Source organism: Ailuropoda melanoleuca, chromosome 7, assembly GCF_002007445.2.
Source record: "Ailuropoda melanoleuca isolate Jingjing chromosome 7, ASM200744v2, whole genome shotgun sequence".
NCBI lineage: Eukaryota > Metazoa > Chordata > Mammalia > Carnivora > Ursidae > Ailuropoda > Ailuropoda melanoleuca.
This window is the reverse complement of record NC_048224.1, coordinates 136920921-136944257: the sequence shown is the minus strand read 5'-3', so window position 1 is coordinate 136944257 and position 23337 is coordinate 136920921. Positions and strand designations below refer to the sequence as shown.

The 23337-nt window shown below is 40.9% G+C and overlaps 1 protein-coding gene across 3 annotated transcripts in view; it reads left to right on the top strand.

The window, feature by feature from the left end:
• The first annotated feature begins 26 nt into the window (after positions 1–26).
• LIG4 (DNA ligase 4) overlaps positions 27–23337 on the top strand; it is a 66691-nt gene continuing 43380 nt past the window's right edge. The window contains exons 1-2 of one of the 3 annotated variants that reach the window (XM_011220553.3): positions 27–181; positions 6572–10397. In XM_011220553.3, the coding sequence (XP_011218855.1) occupies positions 6599–9334 (2736 nt within the window). In that variant the 5' untranslated portion in view covers positions 27–181; positions 6572–6598 and the 3' untranslated portion in view covers positions 9335–10397. Of the gene's footprint in view, positions 182–221; positions 3084–6571; positions 10398–23337 lie in introns of those variants that run through there. The other 2 variants (XM_002915860.4, XR_002142030.2) reach the window with 2 other exon arrangements.

Genomic DNA, 23337 nt, shown 5'->3' with positions numbered 1-23337 from the left:
CGCCCTCCCGGGCATGCGCACAAACCGCAGTCGGGGGAGTCCCCGCGACGGTGGCCCGCACGGACAAGATACCTTGGAGCCTGGCCCCCGGCGCACCGGAGCTCGCGGTGGGCTACCCCTTGGCTTCTGCGCCAGGGGGTCGACCCTGGAATCCTTCCGCCCCTCATCCGAGGTCCTCAGGGTGAGTGTTCGTAACGCACCAGATTTCCCTTCCGGACACAGTTCTAAGCGTGCACACAAATAAGTATTAATTACATAAGAAAGCGTGTCTGCCTAATAGAGTCAGGAGGATATTGGAGTACTTAAAAGGCGTGCATAACTCGTTTTGTTTCTGTTTTCTCCCAAACCTGCCGTCTCCTACCTCTGTCAGAGGCCTGAACCTGGGGAGATTTAGAGGGTCTTTCAAAGAAAAGGAATGCAAGATTATCTTATTTTTGCAAATTTTACAAAAGCACAAGACCAGGGGACACATTGCTAGGGTCCAGGGCCTGGGAAGTGGCCACACAAATGGGCCCTTGAAGCTGGTGTTTCATTAGGTTCACTGTATTTTTCTTTTCTAAGATTCTATTTATTTATTTTGAGAGAGAGCACAGGTGGGGCACAGAGGGGGAGAGAGAGAGAGACAGAATCTCAAGCAGACTTCCTTCAGAGCGTGGAGCCCAACTGAGGGCTCTATCTCACCACCCTGAGATCATGACTTGAGCTGAAATCAAGAGTTGGAGGCTTAACCAACTGAGCCACCCAGGGATCCTTCAATAGCTTCACTATCAATCCCCCTGGGCACCAAGTTGTACTAAATTGTTTTTCTACAGATGTCTGTCCCCCTCCCTCAGTCATTCCCTATGCCATGTACCCTATTTTATATATACAAAGAATATTTCATATTTAAGAACAAATAAACATGTATCCTCCATCAGATGGAGAGCTCCAGGTCAAAGGCTCTTGATAATAGCTTCTTGTTGTTTGTTGCCTGGTAAATGCTAGGCACTAAGGTAGACTACTTACATAAGTAAACTAATGATCACAACTCTAGAAGATACTTAATGAAAAACCCCAGATTATCTTTGAACCAAGCATTAGGAAGGTTAAAATATGGTAAATTGAAGACTAAGATTTGAATTAATTTGGAGTTTGATTTCATAATCCATGGTTCTTCTCTTAATCAAAAACATAAAGTGCAAAGTCTGACATTGTAGGAGCTCAGTAGATGCTGAACAAGGTGCAAATGTGCACAGACGAATGCCCTTTCATAAGATGGGCAACTGTGGGGGGGGGTCTTCTACCAACACTGTTGGGTGCTACTCCAAGACAAATTGATAATTAAGTTGAATAGCAGGTAGAGAAATTATCATCACAAGAGTATCATGTGACTTTAAAATTTCATAGCTGATTTCAGAGAAATCTTTGGAAAACTTAGGTGAATTAGACACACAAGGAAATTCACTGAATGTTGTTAGGCTAGAAGGAGCCCTAGATCTAGCTCTACTACACACTAATACTGTGAATTAAATAAGTGTCAGTTTTGTAAAATGAGATTTTTGTAGACTAAGTGCTCCTAAGGGCACTTAACAGCTCTAAGATGTTCTGAGTCCGTTGCAGCAAAATACCACTTTCTTAAAATACCATATCTTAAAGCAACAATATTTTATGCTAAGAGGAAATAATTCTAACTTGTTCCCCCCATCCTCATGGATAATTTCTCAATTCTCCATGAAAGAAGACAAACCATAACAAAACATTGGTAGAAATCAACAGTTCCTGGAATATGTGAACTGAGTTTGTTTTCATCTCAGTATTGAATGCCTAGCACAATTACTGTATTGTTGCTGAATAAAGATTTGCCAAATTATTTTATTTTGAATCCTTGAACGGACACTAAAAGAGTTCAGAGTTGATTTCTGGGCATGCAACTCTTTATGTCTGTATTAAGAATTATATATTATGTATTTTTGTGAATTATGTATTATTTCTGTATTAAGAGACAATTCACATCAAAGTTGTACCATCGTGAGAAACAAATAGGAAAGGACAGTCTTAGGCAGTTTTGCAAAAGCCTATTTTTCCATTTAAAGGAAACAGCAGACACTTGGGAGGGAAGATGCCCTTTTCAATCCTGGGCATTTTCACAACCAACCAGTGAGATGAGTGTTGGTACCACTGTTTACAGACACAAAACAGAACTCTATGAGGCTGTCACTTGCTAGTGAGCAGGCCTAGCGGAGAGAAGACGAGTTTCATGGTCCAAGTAAGGAGCTAGTACAGAATGTGCTCTCGGTTCTCACTCAGAGACGAAATCCACTCTCATGGGTCAACCACTTGCAAAGAGCACCTGCTGCCTTGGGAGGCTAATGGGAATTGTGTCTGTAGTCACACTGTTACAAGGGCTCCCAGGAGTCCTCCGCAGCCTTGCAAGACGCGCCAGAGCCCATCCAGAGCGTCACTGCGCCTGCGCACATTATCCCTATGACGTCACGGCCTGGAGCTGCGACGGCGTACGCGCTCGTCATCTTCATGATGTCAGGGCCTCCTTGGCCTTCAGTGGCGGTTGTGTCTGCGCCCGGTGCAGCTGGCGGAACAGCTCCTTGGGCAGCGGCTTCCGGTTTGGTGACCGCATCTGGGGCTCCGCTTCTGATAGGACATTTGTGCGGCGGCGCGGCTGGGGCGGGGCCTCGGAGTCCACGGGGCGAGCCGGAGGGCAAGTCCGGGCAGGCAGAGGCAGAGCCTGGGTGACCAAAACGGGAGGGGGCCGTCCCGCGTCTTCTCAATCCAGCAAATGCTGATGGTCTTCAAAGTTTGTTTTTCTTGTTTCGGGACAAAAAGTCTTTCAGTCCCTCCGCCCCTCCCTGCGTCACAGGTGCAGGGCTCGGGCCACCTTGGCGACCTCGCTACGTTAGGAGTCGGGCCTTCCGTTTGGGGTTCTTGATCTAGACCCCCACCCTTGGACTCGGGGGCGCGAGGATTGGAGTTCGCCTGCGTCTGCCTCCCGGGGACCATGTTGGCTGCTGTGATGCTGTGGTTGCAGACGTTCTGATTCCAGGGACCCCCTTCTCCCCAAGCCGGTGGGGACCCTCGGGCTCAGAGAGGTAACGGGATCTTCCCCGCGCCAGAGATTCACCCGGGATCCGTGGCGGGTTTCCTTTTGGGGAGGGGGTGGCGGAGGAGGGGTGTGGACCCCTCTGATGGTTTTGCAGCACGTTCCGGAGGAGTCGGACAGAGATACTGGAGCCTTATTTCTCTTCTTACATTTCGTCTCCCACCGCCTTCTGGTCTTTTCCTTTCAGCTGAGATTCTCCCTCCGATTGTCACAAGTCCTGTGGGAGGGAGGCTACTGTAAACCCTTTGTCTCATAGGAAGCCCATCATCTCCTCCTGGGTGCAGGGAGGAAACTTAAGTTGTTCCATCACTTTCTCTCCAATCAAATAGCCCTGAATCATCTTATTCACGGAATACTATCTTGCTAGTATGTTTTGTTTTGTCACTTGAGGACAATATAGGCAGCAGCTGAATAGACGATGAGTCATTATTGTACACTAATTGTATTCATTCTCTTGAGTGTCTTCTTTATATCAAAGAATAAAGCATACCCCTCCCTTAGTTGCTTAATATTTTGCAATACTTACATTTTAAATGTTACTTGCATCAACAAGCATTATGGTACTAAAATTAAACAAAGATTTGCTAACTGCCAAGTACTGTGTTAAGGACCTTGTTAAAATATCTGATGTCATCCTCGTCTTACCTTCTACAGTCATTAACCCCATTTTACATTTAGGGAAACTGACTCTGAGAGAAATTATGTGGTTGCTCCATGTCACACAGCTATTAAGTGTTGAGTCCACAGTTGAACTCACATTTGTTGGACTCCAGAGCCTGAACCCTAACCACCAACTGTTTTGTATTTTTACAGATCAAAAACATCAGCTAACAAGCTCAGAACCCAGAAAATAAAATTAGAGAATGTTTAAAAGGAAATCCTTTTATGTTTAATGGAAATCCTAATACTTGACTTTTTTGTACAATTTTAATTTATTTTTGTTTTCTTGTACAACTTGACACTTGATCTTAGCCAAAAGGCTGAAAAGCGATTTTCTTGTGTAATTTTAATGAGTAAAAATATTTAAGCCTATTCATTTTATATTAATTTTGGAACCCTTGTTATATTTATAGCGGTTTTGGCATACATGTGTAACCTAGATTTCAGTGTTGTTATAAAATAATTTAAGTCTTTGCCTGGAACTTGTTGAGGGAAATTGAGATCGAGTAGAATATTCAGATAGATCAGAAGCTATATACCCATCTTGAACATTCCAAGAAGTATTTCTTAACATTCTTTGTTTTATGTATATATTGTATATGAATTGTACATACATTATATACCATAATGTACTAGCTTGAGGGAGCATGTTTTGAGAGGTAGACAGTGAACACAAGAATCAGGTGGTTCAGTCAGTTATGCAAATGAGACAGAGGCAGCAGTTACTGTATTCAAAGATAAAAGTCTCAGGAAAGTGGTCTCTCATGGGTTTGTCTCTTGGTCTAACTGACTCCATAGAAGTTGAGTTTCCTTTGTCAGGCATTAGACTGAGAAGTGCGGCCTTTTTCCCTAAAGGCCACCAAATGGCTGTTGTGAAATTTTCCCAGTGCCGTCGTAGCTGCTAAATGTTTTTGAGCAAATGAATCCCCCAGGCATACTGGGGGCAGAGCGCTGTATGACCAGCCTCTGGCCTTTCCTCATGTGCTTCTCCAGGAGCTCAACTCTAGGTGCTCAGTAATTCACTCCATAAACAAACCTACTATGTGCCAGGCACTATGGACACAAATTACAGCTCCTGACCTCCGGAGACTGGCAGTGTAGTGACAGTGGTACCATAACCAGCTGTTGGATTTCTTGCGCCAGACATCAGGCAATGCAGCCATGTGCTGGTAGTGTGTGCTGTCTTGTTTGCTGCCATGGGGAATCTCATGGTCTCTGAGACTTCAGTGATCTCCCTTCTCCCTGGGAGGCTGCTCTGACTCCCTGCTCTCTAGGCAACATGGGGATGTGCCGGGAGATGTCTGAAACCACAAGATAGGACACGGCTTATATTCCTGGAACACACTTTTTTACTTGAAGTCTTTTTTGGAAAACTTAGTTGATTTTTTTTTTAAAGATTTTATTTATTTATTTGACAGAGACAGCCAGTGAGAGAGGGAACACAAGCAGGGGGAGTGGCAGAGGAAGAAGCAGGCTCCCAGCGGAGGAGCCTGATGTGGGGCTCAACCCCAGAACGCCGGGATCACGCCCTGAGCTGAAGGCAGACGCTTAAGGGCTGCACCACCCAGGCGCCCCAAGTTAGTTGATTTTAATGTTACATAGTTTAAATCATATAATAGCTCTGATATCTTATAGATTCTAATAGAATTTGCTGGGGTGCCTGGGTGGCTCAGTTGGTTAAGCATCCGACTCCTAATTTCGAGTCATGGTCTCAGGGTGTGAGATGGGCTCCATACTGGGCATGGAGCCTGCTTAAGATTCTCTCCCGCTCCGTCTGCTCCCCGCCTAAAAAAAAGAATTTGCATGAATATTTAAAACTTCAAAGAAATTTCACACTTGTGGTGACCACTTTGGGAAAGTCTAGACCCTAACCCAGCAAGGTACCCATTATTTCCTCTCTGACTTTAGAAGATGCTTCAGTGAAAAGGTCTGCCTCATGACATTTTACTTTTATTAAAAACACTTAGCATTTTATAATTAGTTCCCATTATATCCCCTCTCTCTTTACAGAATGTATGCTCTCTTAAGGCAGAAACATGTTGTGTGCCTGGCGCACATGCAGTCGGTGAATTGTTGGGAGGTAAATGGCATGCGAATATGAACAAAAAGTGTACTAGTGAATTTAAGTTTGTAAAGCTATTAAGTAACTATGACAAAATAGAGTCAAAAGAGGAAGGTCAAGTAAGGATTTCATAGGGAGGGTATTTAAAGCTGGGTTTTGAACACTGGAGTGATTTGGCCTAGCTAGCCATGAAGTGAAAGTAAACACAGATGTGGCCTTTGTTTGGCTGAAAGAAGAAAATACCTGGTTTTTTGGGTGAACTCCTACACTTCCTGCAAAGCGGAGTTTCAATTCAGTGATTTGTTAAAACTGCCTATTTTTGATGCTGTACGGTAGTCTGACAGAAAAGGAGGAGAAATGTAAGGAAAGGCCTTACCTCAGAAGCCCAGAAATGAAATGAATTGAGCCTTGTTTTTCTGTTGTTACTCTTTTGCACAATGAGCTAAATAAGGAATGGAATCATTAATTCAATAGAAGTTAGAATTTAGGGAGAAAGAGAAAGTGGTCGATTTCAGTATTGTAAATGTAGCAAAAGGGGCCGGTGATACTTTTGATAATGCATACTAAAGAGGATTGAAGTGAAATAGTTGATTTTCATTCAATGTAGAGATTGAAAAGAGACAATTTCTAGCATCGATTCATTTTCATTGAGCAAACTTTGATCACGAACGAGGCACTCTCTGTAAGGTCTTCACATTAAATATGTGGTTGAATTTTGTCTTTTACTGAAAGTTATTGTCTTCTTGCCTTATTAGTTAACCAGAAGGTTCACCACCATCTCCATGGCGGCCTCACACACTTCGCCGACTGTCGCATCTCGCGTTCCTTTTGCAGACTTGTGTTCGACTTTAGAACGCATACAGAGAAGTAGAGAGCGTGCAGCAAAAATCAGACACTTCAGGGAGTTTTTAGATTCTTGGAGACGATTTCATGATGCCCTTCATAAGAACCAAAGAGATGTCAGCGACTCCTTTTATCCAGCGATGAGACTCATTCTCCCTCAGCTAGAGAGAGAGAGAATGGCCTACGGAATCAAAGAAACTATGCTTGCTAAACTTTATATTGAGTTGCTTAATTTACCTAGAGGAGGAAAAGACGCCCTTAAACTTTTAAATTACAGAACACCCACTGGAACTCGTGCGGATGCCGGAGACTTTGCAACAATTGCGTATTTTGTGTTGAAACCAAGATGTTTGCAGAAGGGAAGTTTAACCATACAACAGGTAAATGACATTTTAGACTCAATTGCCAGCAATAATTCTGCCAGAAGAAAGGACCTGATAAAGAAGAGTCTTCTTCAGCTAATAAGTCAGAGTTCAGCCCTGGAACAAAAGTGGCTTATACGGATGATTGTAAAGGACTTAAAACTTGGTTTCAGCGAACAGTCTGTATTTTCTGTTTTCCATAATGATGCTGCTGAGTTGCATAATGTCACCACTGATCTGGAAAAAGTCTGTAGGCAACTGCATGATCCTTCCATAGGCCTCAGTGATATTTCTATCACTTTATTCTCTGCCTTTAAACCAATGCTGGCTGCAATAGCAGATATTGAGCGAATCGAGAAAGACATGAAACACCAGAGTTTCTACATTGAAACCAAGCTAGATGGCGAGCGTATGCAAATGCACAGACAGGGGGATGTGTATCAGTACTTCTCCCGGAATGGATATAACTATACGGATCAGTTTGGCGACTCTCCCCGGGAAGGTTCTCTTACACCGTTCATTCACAGTGCATTCAAAACAGACGTACAAATCTGTATCCTGGATGGCGAGATGATGGCCTTCAACCCTAACACACAGACTTTTATGCAAAAGGGGAATAAGTTTGATATCAAAAGAATGGTGGAGGATTCTGATCTGCAGACTTGTTATTGTGTGTTTGATGTACTGATGGTTAATAATAAAAAGCTAGGACGTGAGACCCTGAAAAAGAGGCATGAAATTCTTACTAGTGTTTTTACACCAATACCAGGTAGAATAGAAATAGTGCAAAAAACACAAGCTCATACTCAGAAAGAAGTGATTGATGCTTTGAATGAAGCAATAGATAAAAGGGAAGAGGGAATCATGATAAAACACCCTCTGTCTATTTACAAGCCAGACAAAAGAGGTGAAGGATGGCTGAAGATTAAACCAGAGTACGTGGATGGGCTGATGGACGAGCTGGACATCTTAATTGTCGGGGGCTACTGGGGTAAAGGTTCCCGAGGGGGGATGATGTCTCATTTTTTATGTGCTGTAGCAGAAAAGCCTCCTCCTGGTGAAAAACCATCCGTGTTTCACACTCTGTGCCGTGTTGGTTCAGGTTATACCATGAAGGAACTGTACGATCTGGGTTTGAAATTGGCCAAACATTGGAAGCCTTTTCATAAAAAAGCTCCACCCAGCAGCATTTTATGTGGCACAGAGAAGCCAGAAGTATACATCGAGCCTTGCCATTCTGTCATTGTTCAAGTGAAGGCGACAGAGATCGTCTCCAGTGATATGTATAAAGCTGGCTGCACGTTGCGTTTTCCACGGATTGAAAGGATAAGAGAAGACAAAGAGTGGCACGAATGCACCACCGTGGATGACTTAGAGCAACTTCGCGGGAAAGCGTCGGGAAAGCTTGCGTCCAAACACCTGTACGTAGGTGACGATGATGAGCCGCAAGAAAAGAAGCGGAAAGCTGCCCCGAAGGTGAAGAAAGTTATTGGGATTATCGAGCACTTAAAAGCACCCAACCTTTCTAACGTAAACAAAGTTTGTAATATATTCGAAGATGTGGAGTTCTGTGTCATGAGCGGAACGGGCAGCCATCCAAAGCCTGATCTGGAGAACAGGATCGCAGAATTTGGAGGTTATATCGTCCAAAATCCAGGCCCAGACACATACTGCGTGATCGCAGGGTCTGAGAACATCAGAGTGAAAAACATAATTTCTTCGAATAAACATGATGTTGTCAAGCCCGAGTGGCTGCTAGAGTGTTTTAAGACCAAAAGCTGTGTGCCGTGGCAGCCTCGCTTTATGATTCATATGTGCCCATCGACAAAGGAACATTTTGCCCGTGAATACGATCATTATGGCGACAGTTATTTTATTGATACAGATTTGAACCAACTGAAGGAAGTGTTCTCAGGCATTAAAAATTCCGGCGAACAGACTCCTGGAGAAATGGCTTCTGTGATTGCCCATTTAGAGTTTCGGTATTCCTGGGACCGCTGCCCTCTCAGTATGTTCCGACAGCACATTATTTATGTGGACGTGTATGCTGTCATTAATGACTTGAGCACCAAAATCGAGGGGACGAGATTAGCTGTCATGGGTTTGGAACTTCGATTTCATGGAGCCAAGGTAGTTTCCCGTTTAGCTCAGGGAGTGTCTCACGTAATCGTCGGGGAGGACCGGAGTCGTGTTGCAGATTTAAAAGCTTTTCGAAGAACTCTTAAGAGAAAGTTTAAAATCCTGCAACAAGATTGGGTCACTGATTCCATAGACAAGTGTGAGTTGCAGGAGGAAAATCGATATTTGGTTTAAACCTAGCTTTTCTACTGAGGAAAGCCTGTGATCCGGTAGCCTCATTGTAACAGATGGTCGTGATAAAATATTAAGCTACACTCTATTTTTATCTCTTAAAATTAATGCTTAAACAGTATTATTAGATATAGAAAAACAATAATTTTAACTTTTGAGATAGATAAGACACCAAATGGACCAAAGCCATGAAAGAAAAAATTCTTTTAGCAGTGTAGTATTTAATGACTTTTAAAACCAAGATGAAATAAGCAGTTTAAAGAAGCGACATTTATATAATATTCCTAGAGAAATCAAGAATTTTGACTCAAATATTAATAAGATACATTCAGAAGCTTTTAGAGTCATTAAAAACATTGGTCTAAGTGGATTTTCTGTGGTCAAAATTTTAATAGTTTTTATCTAATAAAAGCATTGCAAGAAAGAAGCAGAATTGTTACAATCGGACTTGTAAAAAATAGGTCTTTTAAATTGAAGGCTAAAATTCTTTCAAGTGTGAAATGTAAACAAATTTAATTTTTAAGGTTAAGGGCAAGCTCATGAATGAAACCTTGTTGATGATGTCATTAGGTAAATTAGGAGAAATAACTTAAAATTATATGAATTTAATTAAAAGAAACTTGCAGCTTTAAAAGTACTTGGCCCATATTTATTTTTTTCTGAAACAGAGCATGTGTTAAAGAGAGTGTCTCTGTGTGAACTGTACTCCAGGATAAATCGTATTCACAAAGAGTGATTTTCCTAGATGTAATCCAGGGTACATGTCAAGATGGCATATGTGTTGTAACTTCCATTACAGAGTGGTAAATTGTTCTATTTAAAATGATTTTTATCCTTAGATTATTTAAAATCATTATGTGTAATATGTATTGTATCTGAATTTATTTACCAAATTTTAGAATACAGTCTATTCATTTTGAAAAATACACTTTCATGACACCTTTGCAATACTTGAAATATGGAACCCAAGGAATTATTATTTGTAAGTAATTTGAAATTTTATCAAAACAGTGTAACAAATGTTTTATTTCTTAATTTAAATAAAATATTTAATATGCTATTAAAATTTATGATGTATTTATTTTAAAACAATTCATAATAGTTATTTCAATCAGATAGATATTATGGTATCAATATAATTTTTCACTGATTCAAATCAGGTTCCTATTTGAGGTCCTTTGTATTTCATATTACTGAAATGAACTTTATTAAAAATTTAAACTTACGGGGCACCTGGGTGGCTCGGTCAGTTAAGCGTCTGCCTTCGGCACAGATCATGGTCTCAGGGTCCTGCAGTCAAGCCCCACATTGGGCTCCCTGCTCAGGGGGAAGTCTGCTTCTCCCTCTCCCTCTGCTCCTCTCCTTGCTTGTGCTCTCTCTCACACACACACTCTCTCTCAAGTAAATAAATGAAATCTTTAAAAAAAATTTAAACTTGTATATTTTTATAATACCTATTGAGAAAACTACAAAACAGATACCAGTAAGGGTAATAGGGGAGAAAAGTACATAATTTTACCACCAAAGATAGTAAAATTCACTATTTTAGGTTATCGATAGTAAGGAACGTGCAAAATACATTATTTACTGTGTAACAGATAAGTATAAAATTATAATGCTGTATTTGATCAGCTTCTCTCAATGGGAGAATTTACAGGTCACTAAAATATACCACATCACTTTAAATTGTTGTATACTATTCTATTGAATGTAGTGTAATGTATTCAGCTAGCCCGTTATTGTTCAACTTACAGGATATTTGACCTTGCCACCATCTCCCTGCCCCACCTTTTCGTTTTCCTAGTGAAGATTGCATTAAATCTGTATCATGGTCTGTGTATTCTAGTCCTGTTTGTTTCTTATACATTCTTAGAATGGAATTGCTGATTCACAGTTATGTATTTTTTAGTAAATTGATATGCATTTATGCAAATTTGATATGCAAAATGCCTTTCTAGATTCTTTTCATCTCTAAATGTTGAAGAGTTCAGTTACTTAGTACGGTACCTATTCTCTATCTTTATTCGCTCCCGAGGTATTCTCATCCCATCCCTTGGCTTTAAATATGCTGATACCTCCCACATATTTTTAGCCCCAAGCTCTTTGCTGAACTCCAGTTCCTGTATCTATCCACGTAGCATCTCCACATGAAGTCTAATGAGCCTCCCATACTCACTGGGTCTAACTACATTTATCATAGCAAAATTTTAAAATTCAAGAGAGAATAGTACAACGAACCTGCATGTGCTCATCACTCAGTGTGAGCAATTGTCAATGATCCATCTTTTTCATATTTACAGACCTCTGGATTATTTTGCAGTCACTTAGATGACCTAATTTAATTTACAAGTATTCTGTATAGAACTCTGGATTTCTTGAATACACTTACGCTCTTTGCCAGTGTTCCCCTCTTCACTAAATGGTGCATTTGTCCACCCTACTGCTCAAGCTGAGAACCGTGTAGCCATCCTCGGCCCCCTCTGTTCTCATGTTTCCAATACACAGCAAGTCTTTTTGACTAGACTTTCCAAATAATCCAGGATGTGACCTCTCAGCACGCTCCCCAGTAACCATGGTCTGCCCCTATTACTCCTGGACTACTATCACCTTCCTTTTTGCACTGTTATTGCAGTCACTCTCCAGGATGCCATTTTTACTTTTGAAGATGCAGTCAACTCATTTTTTCCTCTACTGGTCAGAACTACTGAATCCCCATCACTCATAAGTTCCAAAGTCTTATAAACAGCCTGTTGGACCTGGCCCCGATTACCTATGTTCTGTTAGCTCTCTGACTTGATTTCCTACCAGGTACGCCCTTGCTCACCATACTGTAGTCTCACTGGTCCGTGTGATTTTCCTTTCAGCTTCGTTCGGGTCTCTCATAGTTTGCCCCACTCATGTCCCCAGCAGTCACTATCCCTTCACTCTGCTTTATGTTTTTCCAAGGCACTGTATCTTTCTTTCTTACCACTAGAATACAAATTCCATGAATGAAGACACTTGGTATGTTTTATTCACTGTTGTAATCAGTCACTCAATAAATATTAATGGAATAAATCCTCCGAATCAGACAGGAAAGCCTACTTTGCTCTTCACCAAGGCTGTGGGTTCTTGCCAGAAAGCAGGATGAGGTATTTACTGTTCAAGAGCTCCACGTTTTTCTGCATCCCTGATGACCTAGCACCATCCTGAAAGAGTTCATATGTTTAGGCTGATGGCACCTTCTTTGAAAATCAGGTGGCTGCCCTAGCTGCTTCACAGTTGTGCACTTTGCCTGACATTGGCATGAACAGGGCTGATTGGACACCTTGGAATTCTCACTTTGGGGAAAATGATTGGAAACCTTGGAATTCTCACTTTGGGGAAAATGATTGGAAACCTTGGAATTCTCACTTTGGGGAAAATAGGTTGAGCATAGCTTTAAAACATCTAATATGGAATTCCCTGATCACTAGAGCTATCCTATAAACCATCACCATTCAGTTTTAAGCAACGTATGTTAAGTTCTTACTTTGACGGTCATATGAGTTAAAAAAAAAAAAAAAAGAAAAAGACAGCCTCTGCTTTCAAGGAACTCACAGAGTACAGAAAGATAAAGATAATTGGAATACAAAAGATAAGTACTTTCCTAGTTAAGGGAATGATGGATTTCCTGGAAAGCCATATGCCGTAGTGAGAAGAATACAAGCTTTAGAATCTAGTTATCCTGGGCTCAGTTCCAGTTCTGCCACCAATTACCTGTGTTATCTGAGCAAAACCTTAGTTTCTACACTTTCAAATGGAAACAGTATCTATCTCACCCAGAATGTTTGAGGACAGAACTATAGCACCCGACATACAGAAAGGCCCCTCTAGCTTTTATCTGCTGCTCTTACATGGGCTTTTCCAGAGGAGGTTAATTATACCAATGGGGGTTAATAAGTGAGTGGATTCTGGAACCATCAGTTGAATTCCCTCAGATATAGTGGTATGGAAGGTTTTTCCTGGCAGAGGGAAGATAATAAAAACAGACATGGGGACTATAAAAATTCAGGGGAGAATGTAAAACACTCAGATCTAGGTGGGAGGGAGAGATATAGGTAAATCAGGATAGATTTTGAAAGATTTTATTTATTTATTTTTAAAGATTTTTTAAGTTCATTTATTTGAGAGAGAGCAAGAGTGCGGGGAGAGGGAGAAGCAGACTCCCCACCGAGCAGGGAGCCCTATGTGGGACTGGATCCGGGACCCTGGGATCATGACCTGAGCTGAAGGCAGAGGCTTTCACCGACGGAGCCGCCCAGGCGCCCCTTGAAAGACTTTGAATGCCACACTTCAGAGTATGAGTTGTATCTGGTGCTCAATAAAAATGCATTGAAGAATTTTAAGCAAGATATTTCAGGCTCCCGTCTAAGACATATTTCTTGATTCCCCCATCTTAGTTCAAGCTCATGTAACAAAAATACCATCAGCCGAGGAGCTTAAACAAGCAAGCATTTATTTCTCACGGTTCTGGAGGCTGGAAGTCTGAGATCAAGGTGCCAGCATGGTTGGGTGAGGGGCGTCTTCCAGATCACAGACTGCTCGTGGCGTGTTATCTGGCGGAGGCCACTAATCTCACTCACGAAGGCGCCCCTCTCATGATTTAAGCAACGCCCCAAACTCCTAGCTCTGAATACCATCACCTTTGGGGGTTAGGATTTCCACACGTGGATTTGGGGGGCACACAAACATTCAGACCACAGCGGTCACTTCGCAGACTAAGAAAGTTTTATTTAGATGTCAATTTGTCTTCCTGTCTGAGGGCCTGCAGCTCAGTATTCTCGAGCTTCTATGGCTGCCACACGCTCTTCATTCACACTGTTGTAAAGACTAAATATATTTTAACAGACCTGACGAACTACCTGAGCCATGATAGTCTCTAAACAAACGCAGTTCCCCGCTTCTCTTCATCGCTGCTTCTTCTCTGGCGGAAACACACCAGGGACAATCCAAATCGGTCTTTGGTCAAGACTGATTTTTTCCCTTGATGCATAATGATGACATTAAACAGTCATTTTACTACTATTCAGGGTATCATGTCATGTGTGATCTCAAACAAATGATGTATGTCCCCAGACCTATTTAGCCTCAGTGGATCTCAGTGTGGGCATTGGCTGAGTGGTATAAAGGACAAAGTGTTCTTAGGTCTCTCACAGCCCTAAAATTCTTATGTGCTTGTAACTTTTCATTTAGGGTTATTGTGTACTGGTTGGATTTATTAAAAGCCTTTTTATGTCTATGGGTAGTTGTAGTGACTATAGGACGATCCTAATTCTATGTAAAATTTAATTCAATAAAGGGTTTTCAACACATACTATGTCTCAAGCATTATAACAAACTTGGGGATTAAAAAGTAACAAAATAAATAGAAACGTGAAACATGTTTCACCATGAAACATGAAATATGATGGTTTAGAATATGTTATATAACTTTAAATTTTTAAAATTTAACATTCTAGATTAAATTAATGATCCTAAATGTGTTAGGGATATCTCTTTATTTCAAACTATTGTTTAGATAATTAATGAAAAAATAGCCTGGGCTCCATCCCAGGACCCTGGGATCATGACCTGAGCCAAAGGCAGATGCTTAACTAACTGACTGAGCCACCCAAGCTCCCCAGTAGGATTTTCAGTGTATCTGTAGATTAACTAGTTTTGCCGTCCTTGCATGTTTTCTTTCATAGACATGATAGCAAATACAACATTTTGAAGTAGATTAAAAGTAATTTAAATTCCTTCTTTAAGTGAGATTCTAGCAATTTCTTTTAGAGAGCAAGAGAGTGGTGGGGAGGGGCAAGAGTGGGGGGAGAGAAAGAATCTCAAGCAGACTCTGGGCCCAACGTGGAGCCCAGTGCTGGACTCTGATCTCATGCCCCTGAGGTCATGACCTGAGCCAAAATCAAGAGTTGCGTGCTTAACCAACTGAGCCACCCAGGCACCCTGATTCTAGCAATTTATTAGTTTATTTTTAGCTACATAGATTAAAAAGCTTAGAAATAGCTACAGTATTTTCATTTGGCAAATGTATTTTGCACACAGGAGGGAGGCGGAATCATTGAGGGTCAGAGGATGGACTTTGGTGGGCATAGTGTAAGGTCATCCCCATGATCCCTGCATAATGGTGTTCACATCCTTGTACAATCTTCTCCCTTTGACGGTGGGCAGGCACTGTGGCTTACTTCTTATCAGGAGAATATGACAAAGACGATAGATGCCACCACATGATTACATGATATTTTGTAAGTCTCAGTCTTACTAGCCTCTCTCTGTCTCCCTTCCTCCCTCCTTCCGTCTTCCTCTTCCCTCTCTCCCTCCTTCCATCTCTTTTCCCTCTTCCTCTCTTTGCTGACTTTCATAGAAGTAAGCTGTCATGGATCCTACAGCGGCAAGGGGCTGATCCTGCCAAAGCCATGAGAGCAGGGAAGCAAACGCTTTCCCATTTGAGCCTCCAGTTGGAAATGCAGAAATAGGTGACTAGTGCACATCTCATCGTGCTCTCCTCCTGCTGAAAACCTTCAGTAATTAAATAAGGAATGCACGTCAAAGTGCTAGCAGTGTTTAGTGCTGAAGAGGCAGTAAAGAAATACTTCCTCCTCCTTCTCCATTTGCTCTGTAAGGCTTACTAGGAAAAAAAAAATCCAAATTGATTATAACACGTTTATATCCTGACTTCAGTCTTGTCTTTCTCTGCTTAGCCAATTCCAGCCACACTGACTTATTACACTTCACCCTTTCTACCTCCACGACTATCCTGTTTTCTCTTCTGAAATGCCCTCTTAGAGCACCTGCTATGACAATCCCCCCATTTTAAATCCTATTTATCTTTGTAGAGCTGATATGCCACTTTTATCATATGATCTGCCCCAGTTCCCTAGTCACGATGCCTCTCCTCCCTACCACCCAGGAACTTAGCAATTTTGTGCTCTTTATAATTCTCTGCCTCAAAATTGATTTATCTGATGATATCTTTTGAGTTAGCTCTGTGAGGATCTGAAGAATGCTGCAGGACTCTCATGCTTCAGTGTGTCTGGTGTCTATGGAGGGTCATAAATATAGTTGGAGTACAATGACACAGTGTTGCTTCACTACTTTCTTTTTTTGAGACTTTCTTCTTTCCTTATGCATCGTGTCACTGAGGTTACTGTGGTTTTGAAGAGACTTTATACTGACACTTAGGACGTCAGGGGTGCTCACCATCTAAAAACTCTGCTGGAAAAAGACACACATGCACTTATATCTCAGCGGTTGACAGCACGGACCCTGGACACAAGGGGCCGGAGTCTGAATTCGGACCTTCGTACTTGGGCAAGCAATGCAACTTTTCTGTGCCTTGGTTTCCTCTTGTATCAAATAGGGTAGTAACGGCACCTAATTTATCAGGTTTTCTTGAGGACGAAGCGTGCGTGTGCGTGCGTGCATGTGCGTGCCCGTGAGCGTGGACGTGTCTTCCAACAACGCTTGGTACTCGGCGTCATCGGGCTAGTATTTTGTCCGTAAGGGAGAAGGGGAATAACAGGTACAGGGGTTCTGTGATACATGGTAATAACAGAATGTGAATTGGAGAAAAGAACTGTTCTTATAAGGGAGAACCTTCCAACAGGCAGGCAGGCATTTTTTGCCCTTTCTTCTCCATAGTGGTTCACAACTGGGGATGATTTTTACACACCCCCCTCCCCCCACCCCTGGGCGCAGGCAGCATCTAGAGACTATTTGATTGTTAAGACTGGGGAAGCACAACTGGTGTATGGTGGGGCCAAGGAAGCCGTTAAACAGCCCGCGATGAACAGGGAAGTCCCCCACAGCAATTAACCCGACGAAAAGCTCCATTGTATTGAAGTGGAGAAAGTTGTTCCAGAATCATGTGAAATGTGATGGGGGAAGACATTCTTTTTTTTTTTTTTTTTTTATGTTAATCACCATACAGTACATCGGGGGAAGACATTCTATCATTTGTGAGTAATACCTTCTGGCCAGCCGTAATCAAGCTTTATTGCGAGTCAGTTTTTCATTCATAGAACGAATGTTCATTCCTGCTTATTTCTTTTCAAGGGGTTGGTATGTGGGTTAATTAGTGTTTGCAAAGTCCTTTGAAGATGGAAAGTCCTATGTAAGTGCTATTTATTATTAATTAGCATTCCGGAAGACCTCTGCTGTGACCATGCTTGCTCACTAGCCCAGCCAAACCTCAAAGACCTGAGCAACACTGAATGATTTTTTATAAGTTGGAACATTTATAATGAGAAAGATAGGCATCAGGGACCCAAGCCAACTTTAGATGGCTGCGACATGACTGTATATAAACTGGCTCATTAAAATCAAGAAAACTATAGGTTTTGCTTTGGGGTCTGTTTGCTAAATTGGAGTAAATTACTTCCAACTTTGCAACATCATATATAGCAAGGTCGGGTGGTAGCCAGAATCTATAATACAACTTCAATTACTATGAAGAAACAAAAATAATTCATTGGAAAAATTACATTATATTATTTATATTTATAAACTGATTTTCTCTGACCCGTGAGTCACTGTGTAATTTACACTGTCCGATAAAATGAAAGCAATAAAATGGTTTGCAAAAACTTCAAGAAACGAGGACACTGGGTATAATACAATATGCTTTTTTCTATAAGTATGAAGTATAATTTATGTCATGAATACAGTTTAACACTTTCCTGTATAAATGTCTTTAAATTTCAAAATACCTCTTAATCTCACCTAATGTGACATTTTCCTGTTAGAGCAAAGAGTCTAACCTATAGATTTACATAACAATGTTATCTTTAACCCAGCATCAATCTGGATAAAAGTATTTGTTGGTGACATACTGAGGTAAATCTGGGGTGGCTAGCCATGAAAAGGCATAAACTCAAGCTATAGGATTTAGTTTTGTCAAATTCTGATGGAAGACCATGTGTGAACTTCAGTGTAAAGGGGATATTGCATATCAATGGGGGGAAACATGGATTTTTTAAAAAGATTTCTTAATTTATTTTAGAGAAAGAGAGTAGGGGGAAGGGACAGAGGGACCAAGGGAGAGAGAGAATTTCCAACAGGTTGTCTGCTGAGTGTGGAGCCAGATGCAGGGCTCGATCCCAGTACTCTGAGATCATGACCTGAGCTGAAATCAAGAGTCAGAGGCTCAACTGACTAAGCCACCCAGGTGCCCTGAAACATGGATTATTTAACAAATAGTTTGGAGACAACTACATAGTCATCTAAAGAACAATAGTCGATTTGGAACCCTCACTGCTTAAACCAAATATATTTAATACAAACCAGATATTTAAGAGTAAAAACCAGGGGTGTCTGAGTGGCTCAGTCAGTTAAGTGTTGGCTCTTGATTTTGGCTCAGGTCATGATCTCAGGGTCCTGGGATCGGCCAGAATCTGCACTCAGATTCTTTCCCTCTGCCCCTCCCCTGGGTCACGCTCACTCTCTCTCTCTCAAATAAATAAATATTTAAAAAAATAAAAAATTTTAAAAATAAAATAAAACAAAACCATACAAATAATATAAATACAGGAGAAGGGTATCTTAAATATTGAGAACAAATCAAAATAGAAGCCAGAGAAGAAAAGATTTCTAAATGTAATTTACAAAATTTATAAAAATACCAAGCAGTAAATATCATCAATAAATCAAAGGAGGTGACCGAGTAGGGAAAATATTTGTAATGAAATAGTAGAAAAATGACTTTTTTCTTTATGATATGAAGAGCTTCTATAAAAAGGCTATCATCTACGTAAGAAATAACAACTATGACTTTTTATAAAAATGCTCAAAAACACAAAAATATAGGTGAAAAAAATGGCTACTAAACTTATAAAAAGATAGATTGCTCATCCTTAACACATACTAAAATCTATTTTTCTTTTTGCTATAAAATTTATAAACCAAAACTTTGATATTTCATTTTGATAAGAATGTGAGAAAACAGATATTCTTATGCTTTTTTAATGCAAATGTTTATTTATCTCATGTATATGTTAATCTTCTATGGGGGCAAGTGGCAGTACCTGCCAAAATTTAAGATGCATTTATGTTCTGCCCAAGTTATTAAGTTTCCAAGGGTTTACCTTACAGATGTTGTGACACATATACAAAAGACACATTTACAAGGATAGTTTTGTAAAATTACTGTGATGAAGGACAAGAAATAAATGTTAACAGAAGTTCGATTACATAAGTGATGGTATGTCAGCCCGTGAGAATATGAAATTCTGATATACAAAAAATGCCTTTTCGGGGCACCCGGGTGGCTCAGTCTGTTAAGTGTCCAACTCTTGATCTCAGCTCAGGTCTTGATCTCAGGGTTGTGAGTTCAAGCCCCACGCTGGGCTCCGCACTCAGCATAGAGCCTACTAGAAAAGAAATGCCTTTTCTTTTCTAGGAGTTTCCCTTTTTTTTTTATTCTGACTATATCTCAGGAAACTGCAGGGCACTGAGGAAATTCTTTTAACATTCGTATTTTTTTAAGGGACATAGAGACTTGTGTGCTCATACAGGTTTCCCCCAATATCCAAAAGTGGCGTGTTCCTAGGAAAACTTCTCTAAGCTCCACGTGAAGTGAAGAAACCATTACCATTAATTTATACAAAAACATTTTTGAGCATTCTTAGGCTTTTCTGAGACCTTAGGACACATCTTGCTAATACAAGCACAAAATAAATCAAGATGAAGCCCAGATGCTCACAGATAGATGTCAGAGCCCTGGTGGTGGGATGGGGAGATGTTGAATGTGTTTGCTGGGGAGCGACTGGGCAGGCATACAATTTTACTCATACGTGGAATTTAAGGAACAAACAAGCAAAGGAAAAAGACAAACCAAAAAAGAGGCTCTCAGCTGTAGAGACCAAGCTGATGGTTATCAGAGGGGAGGTGGGTGGGGGAGATGGGGATTAAGGAGTGCCCTTGGGATGAGCACGAGGTGATGTATGAAAGTGATGCTTCATGATGTCCTGCACCTGAAACTAATATTACGCTCTATGTTAACTAACTGAAATGTAAATAAAAACTTTTAAAAAAGGAACACCTTGTGTAACCACGACAGAGACCCACCACCTTCTTTCCTTGTTATTATTGCCATGACAGCGACCACACTTGCATATCGGTCCATTTATTGTAAATACAAATTAAAAGATAAGATCTGGTTCATCCAAAATGGATACTCTAGATTAAGGATGAGATGGAAAATTAAAGTGCACAGTTGTCGCCAGATGGCCTGGCCCCCACTCAGCAGTGCTGCCTTTCTCTGCCCCACAAAACCGGGGGACACGCTTGGAGAAGATACCAGTTCCTTCCCCCACAGTATATCTCAGAACGCCTGTTTCCAGCACATCCCGGGCTGAAATGTAAATTTATCAATTGAAGGAGCTTCCCCTTTTGTATCGGAAATCCCAACGCAAAATCAGCTTAAACTTTTCTCAGGAGAGAAACTTGGTCATGTATTTCTTACAACATTGTCTCCTAAGAATAAGTTCATTAGAAGATAATCAGCAAAATACTTTTTCAGACAATCTGTTAACAGCCTGGCATCACTCTTGCCTTGGTAGTAGCAGCTGCCAGACTCATGATTCACTGAACAGGACAATAAATTTCAACCTTATTTGATTCTGTTAATTAGCGTAAATGAGATCACTGTAGGAGCAGTTGCTAATTATCAGTTGCCATCAAATACCTGATGGGACAGGTGGAGATGATATGCATAATTTTAATCACATTCCTTTATTGGAACATAGGGAGAACGATCCAGTTCTCGGTTGGCGTCCGTCTTTAAAGTGAAATCCCATATATATGGCTGGATGGATGTGCAGGGACGCTCATCATAATATTATTTGCAACAGAAAAAAATTGGAAACAACCTGAGTGGTTATATAAATAGAGTGCTTCGTATAAGGATATGGTAGGCAGCTGTTAAATTATCAAGGGGAAAAGTTTCATGGTATGCAATGGATGAAATATATAAGCAATATGCAATTCTTTTTTTTTTAATAAAGATTTTATTTATTTATTTGACAGAGAGAGAGACAGCCAGCGAGAGAGGGAACACAAGCAGGGGGAGTGGGAGAGGAAGAAGCAGGCTTCCCAGTGGAGCAGGGAGCCCGATGCGGGGCTCGATCCCAGGACCCTGGGATCACGCCCTGAGCCAAAGGCAGATGCCCAATGACTGAGCCACCCAGGCGCCCCTGCAGTATGCAATTCTTAAAAAGTATATTTTAAATGCATAGAAAAAATATAAACTTATAGATCTTGTATCAAAGTAGGGCCACCAAATGTATATTAAGTGCCATCATTAGGACTCCTTTTCTTTTTCTTTGTGTTTTTATGGGTTTTCCAGTACTTTCATACTGAGGGAAAAATTCCAGTGAAATGAAATCAGGATGAACTTAAAAATGAAACACTGAACACTGTGTTCAATGAAAATTGAACATCAAAATCAGAGGTCTTATTTTTTTTTCCTACTGGCATTCATAAAGTAGGTTCGTTTTTTTCCTATGGGCTTATTTAACTTCTCAGACATCCATTCCTTTCTAATGATTCCTGCATTCAGTTCACAAGTTTTTACTTAGTGGGAAGACAGGAGTTATGTGTGATTCGGATCCTAGCCTGGGAGGCCCAATCCAGCTCTGACCGACGTGGTGGTGTCACTGACAGCACGCGGGGACGGCAGGCTCGCGAGCCTGCACTCTGGTCCGGCCTGCGCTGTGGCCTAGCAGCCGGGGCTAGGCCACCAGAGGCAGCACTGTGAGAATGAGCCTCGCGGACACATGTTTTCCTGCTTTCTTTAGACAAAGAACTGATTTTGTAGCCCAAGAGATTAAAGATACAAAGTAGAAATTCTCCAGGTGCTCTTTGTGTCGGTGACAGGAGCCATAAATTAGGAAGTTATCAAACACAGGTTGGATGCCTGGGGGGCTCAGTTGGTTAGGTGACTGACTCTTGATTTCAGCCCAGGTCATGATCTCAGTGTCCTGAGATCGAGCCCCACAACAGGCTTCATGCTGAGGGTGGAGCCTGCCTGATATTCCTGCGCTCTCTCCCTCTGCCCCTCCCCCGGCTTGCACACGCACTCTAATCAAATGAATGAATGAATGAGTGAATAAATAAATAAAATCTTTTTTAAAATGCACTATAAGTGAATCACATTATTATTATTTATAGCCATGCTCTGTTCACAGTGATCTCAGAGCACTGGCCACCTCTCGCCTTTGAATGTCCATCCTATTTGCGTGGTCCATCCCCACCCTTACCTGCCCTGCACCCTCCTACAGCCCCTCCCTCTATGAAATCCTACTGTGTTTTTAGCCCAAACCAGACAAGTTGGTACTTGATCCCCCTGTTTTACTAGAGTTATAGTAGTCTTTAGTAGGTCTTTCAGGGAAATGCAAAATTTTACCTACATTTTCACAGAATTTTTCCCGCCTCAGTTATAATTCATAGAGATACATAGCAAACACCTGTTGGTTAGCAGGTTAGATATTATTGTACAATTTTACTTTTATACTTATATTTTTATCTGAGTAGTGTAAAATAAATAGAGAATAAAAGTAAATAAAACAAGAAATAGACATAGTGCTGAAAAGTTGGCAAGTAAATAAATAAGTAATATTTCATAGGATTGCTGATGAATAATTTATGGAACTATACTTTTTAGTAGAGATTTAGAAAAATAAAAACTAACTCCCTGGTGGAGCAATGATGTTTAATTTCAAAGGAATATATATACATATATACACATTAATATATAATACATTTTTATTAATATATTAATATATAACATATATTATTAATATATATATTAAAAAGGAATCAGCAGAAGGAGGCACTGAAGTTAACTCTAGAACATATTCAAAAACAACAGAACGTAGAGGGTTTGTACATGATTGGAGCGGGGCCTGGGGACTGTGGATGGCAGGAAGCACCTGCTACCAGTTTTAAGGTGTGTCAGCTCAGTGTTTGCGTGCTGCGCTCTGAGTCCGGTA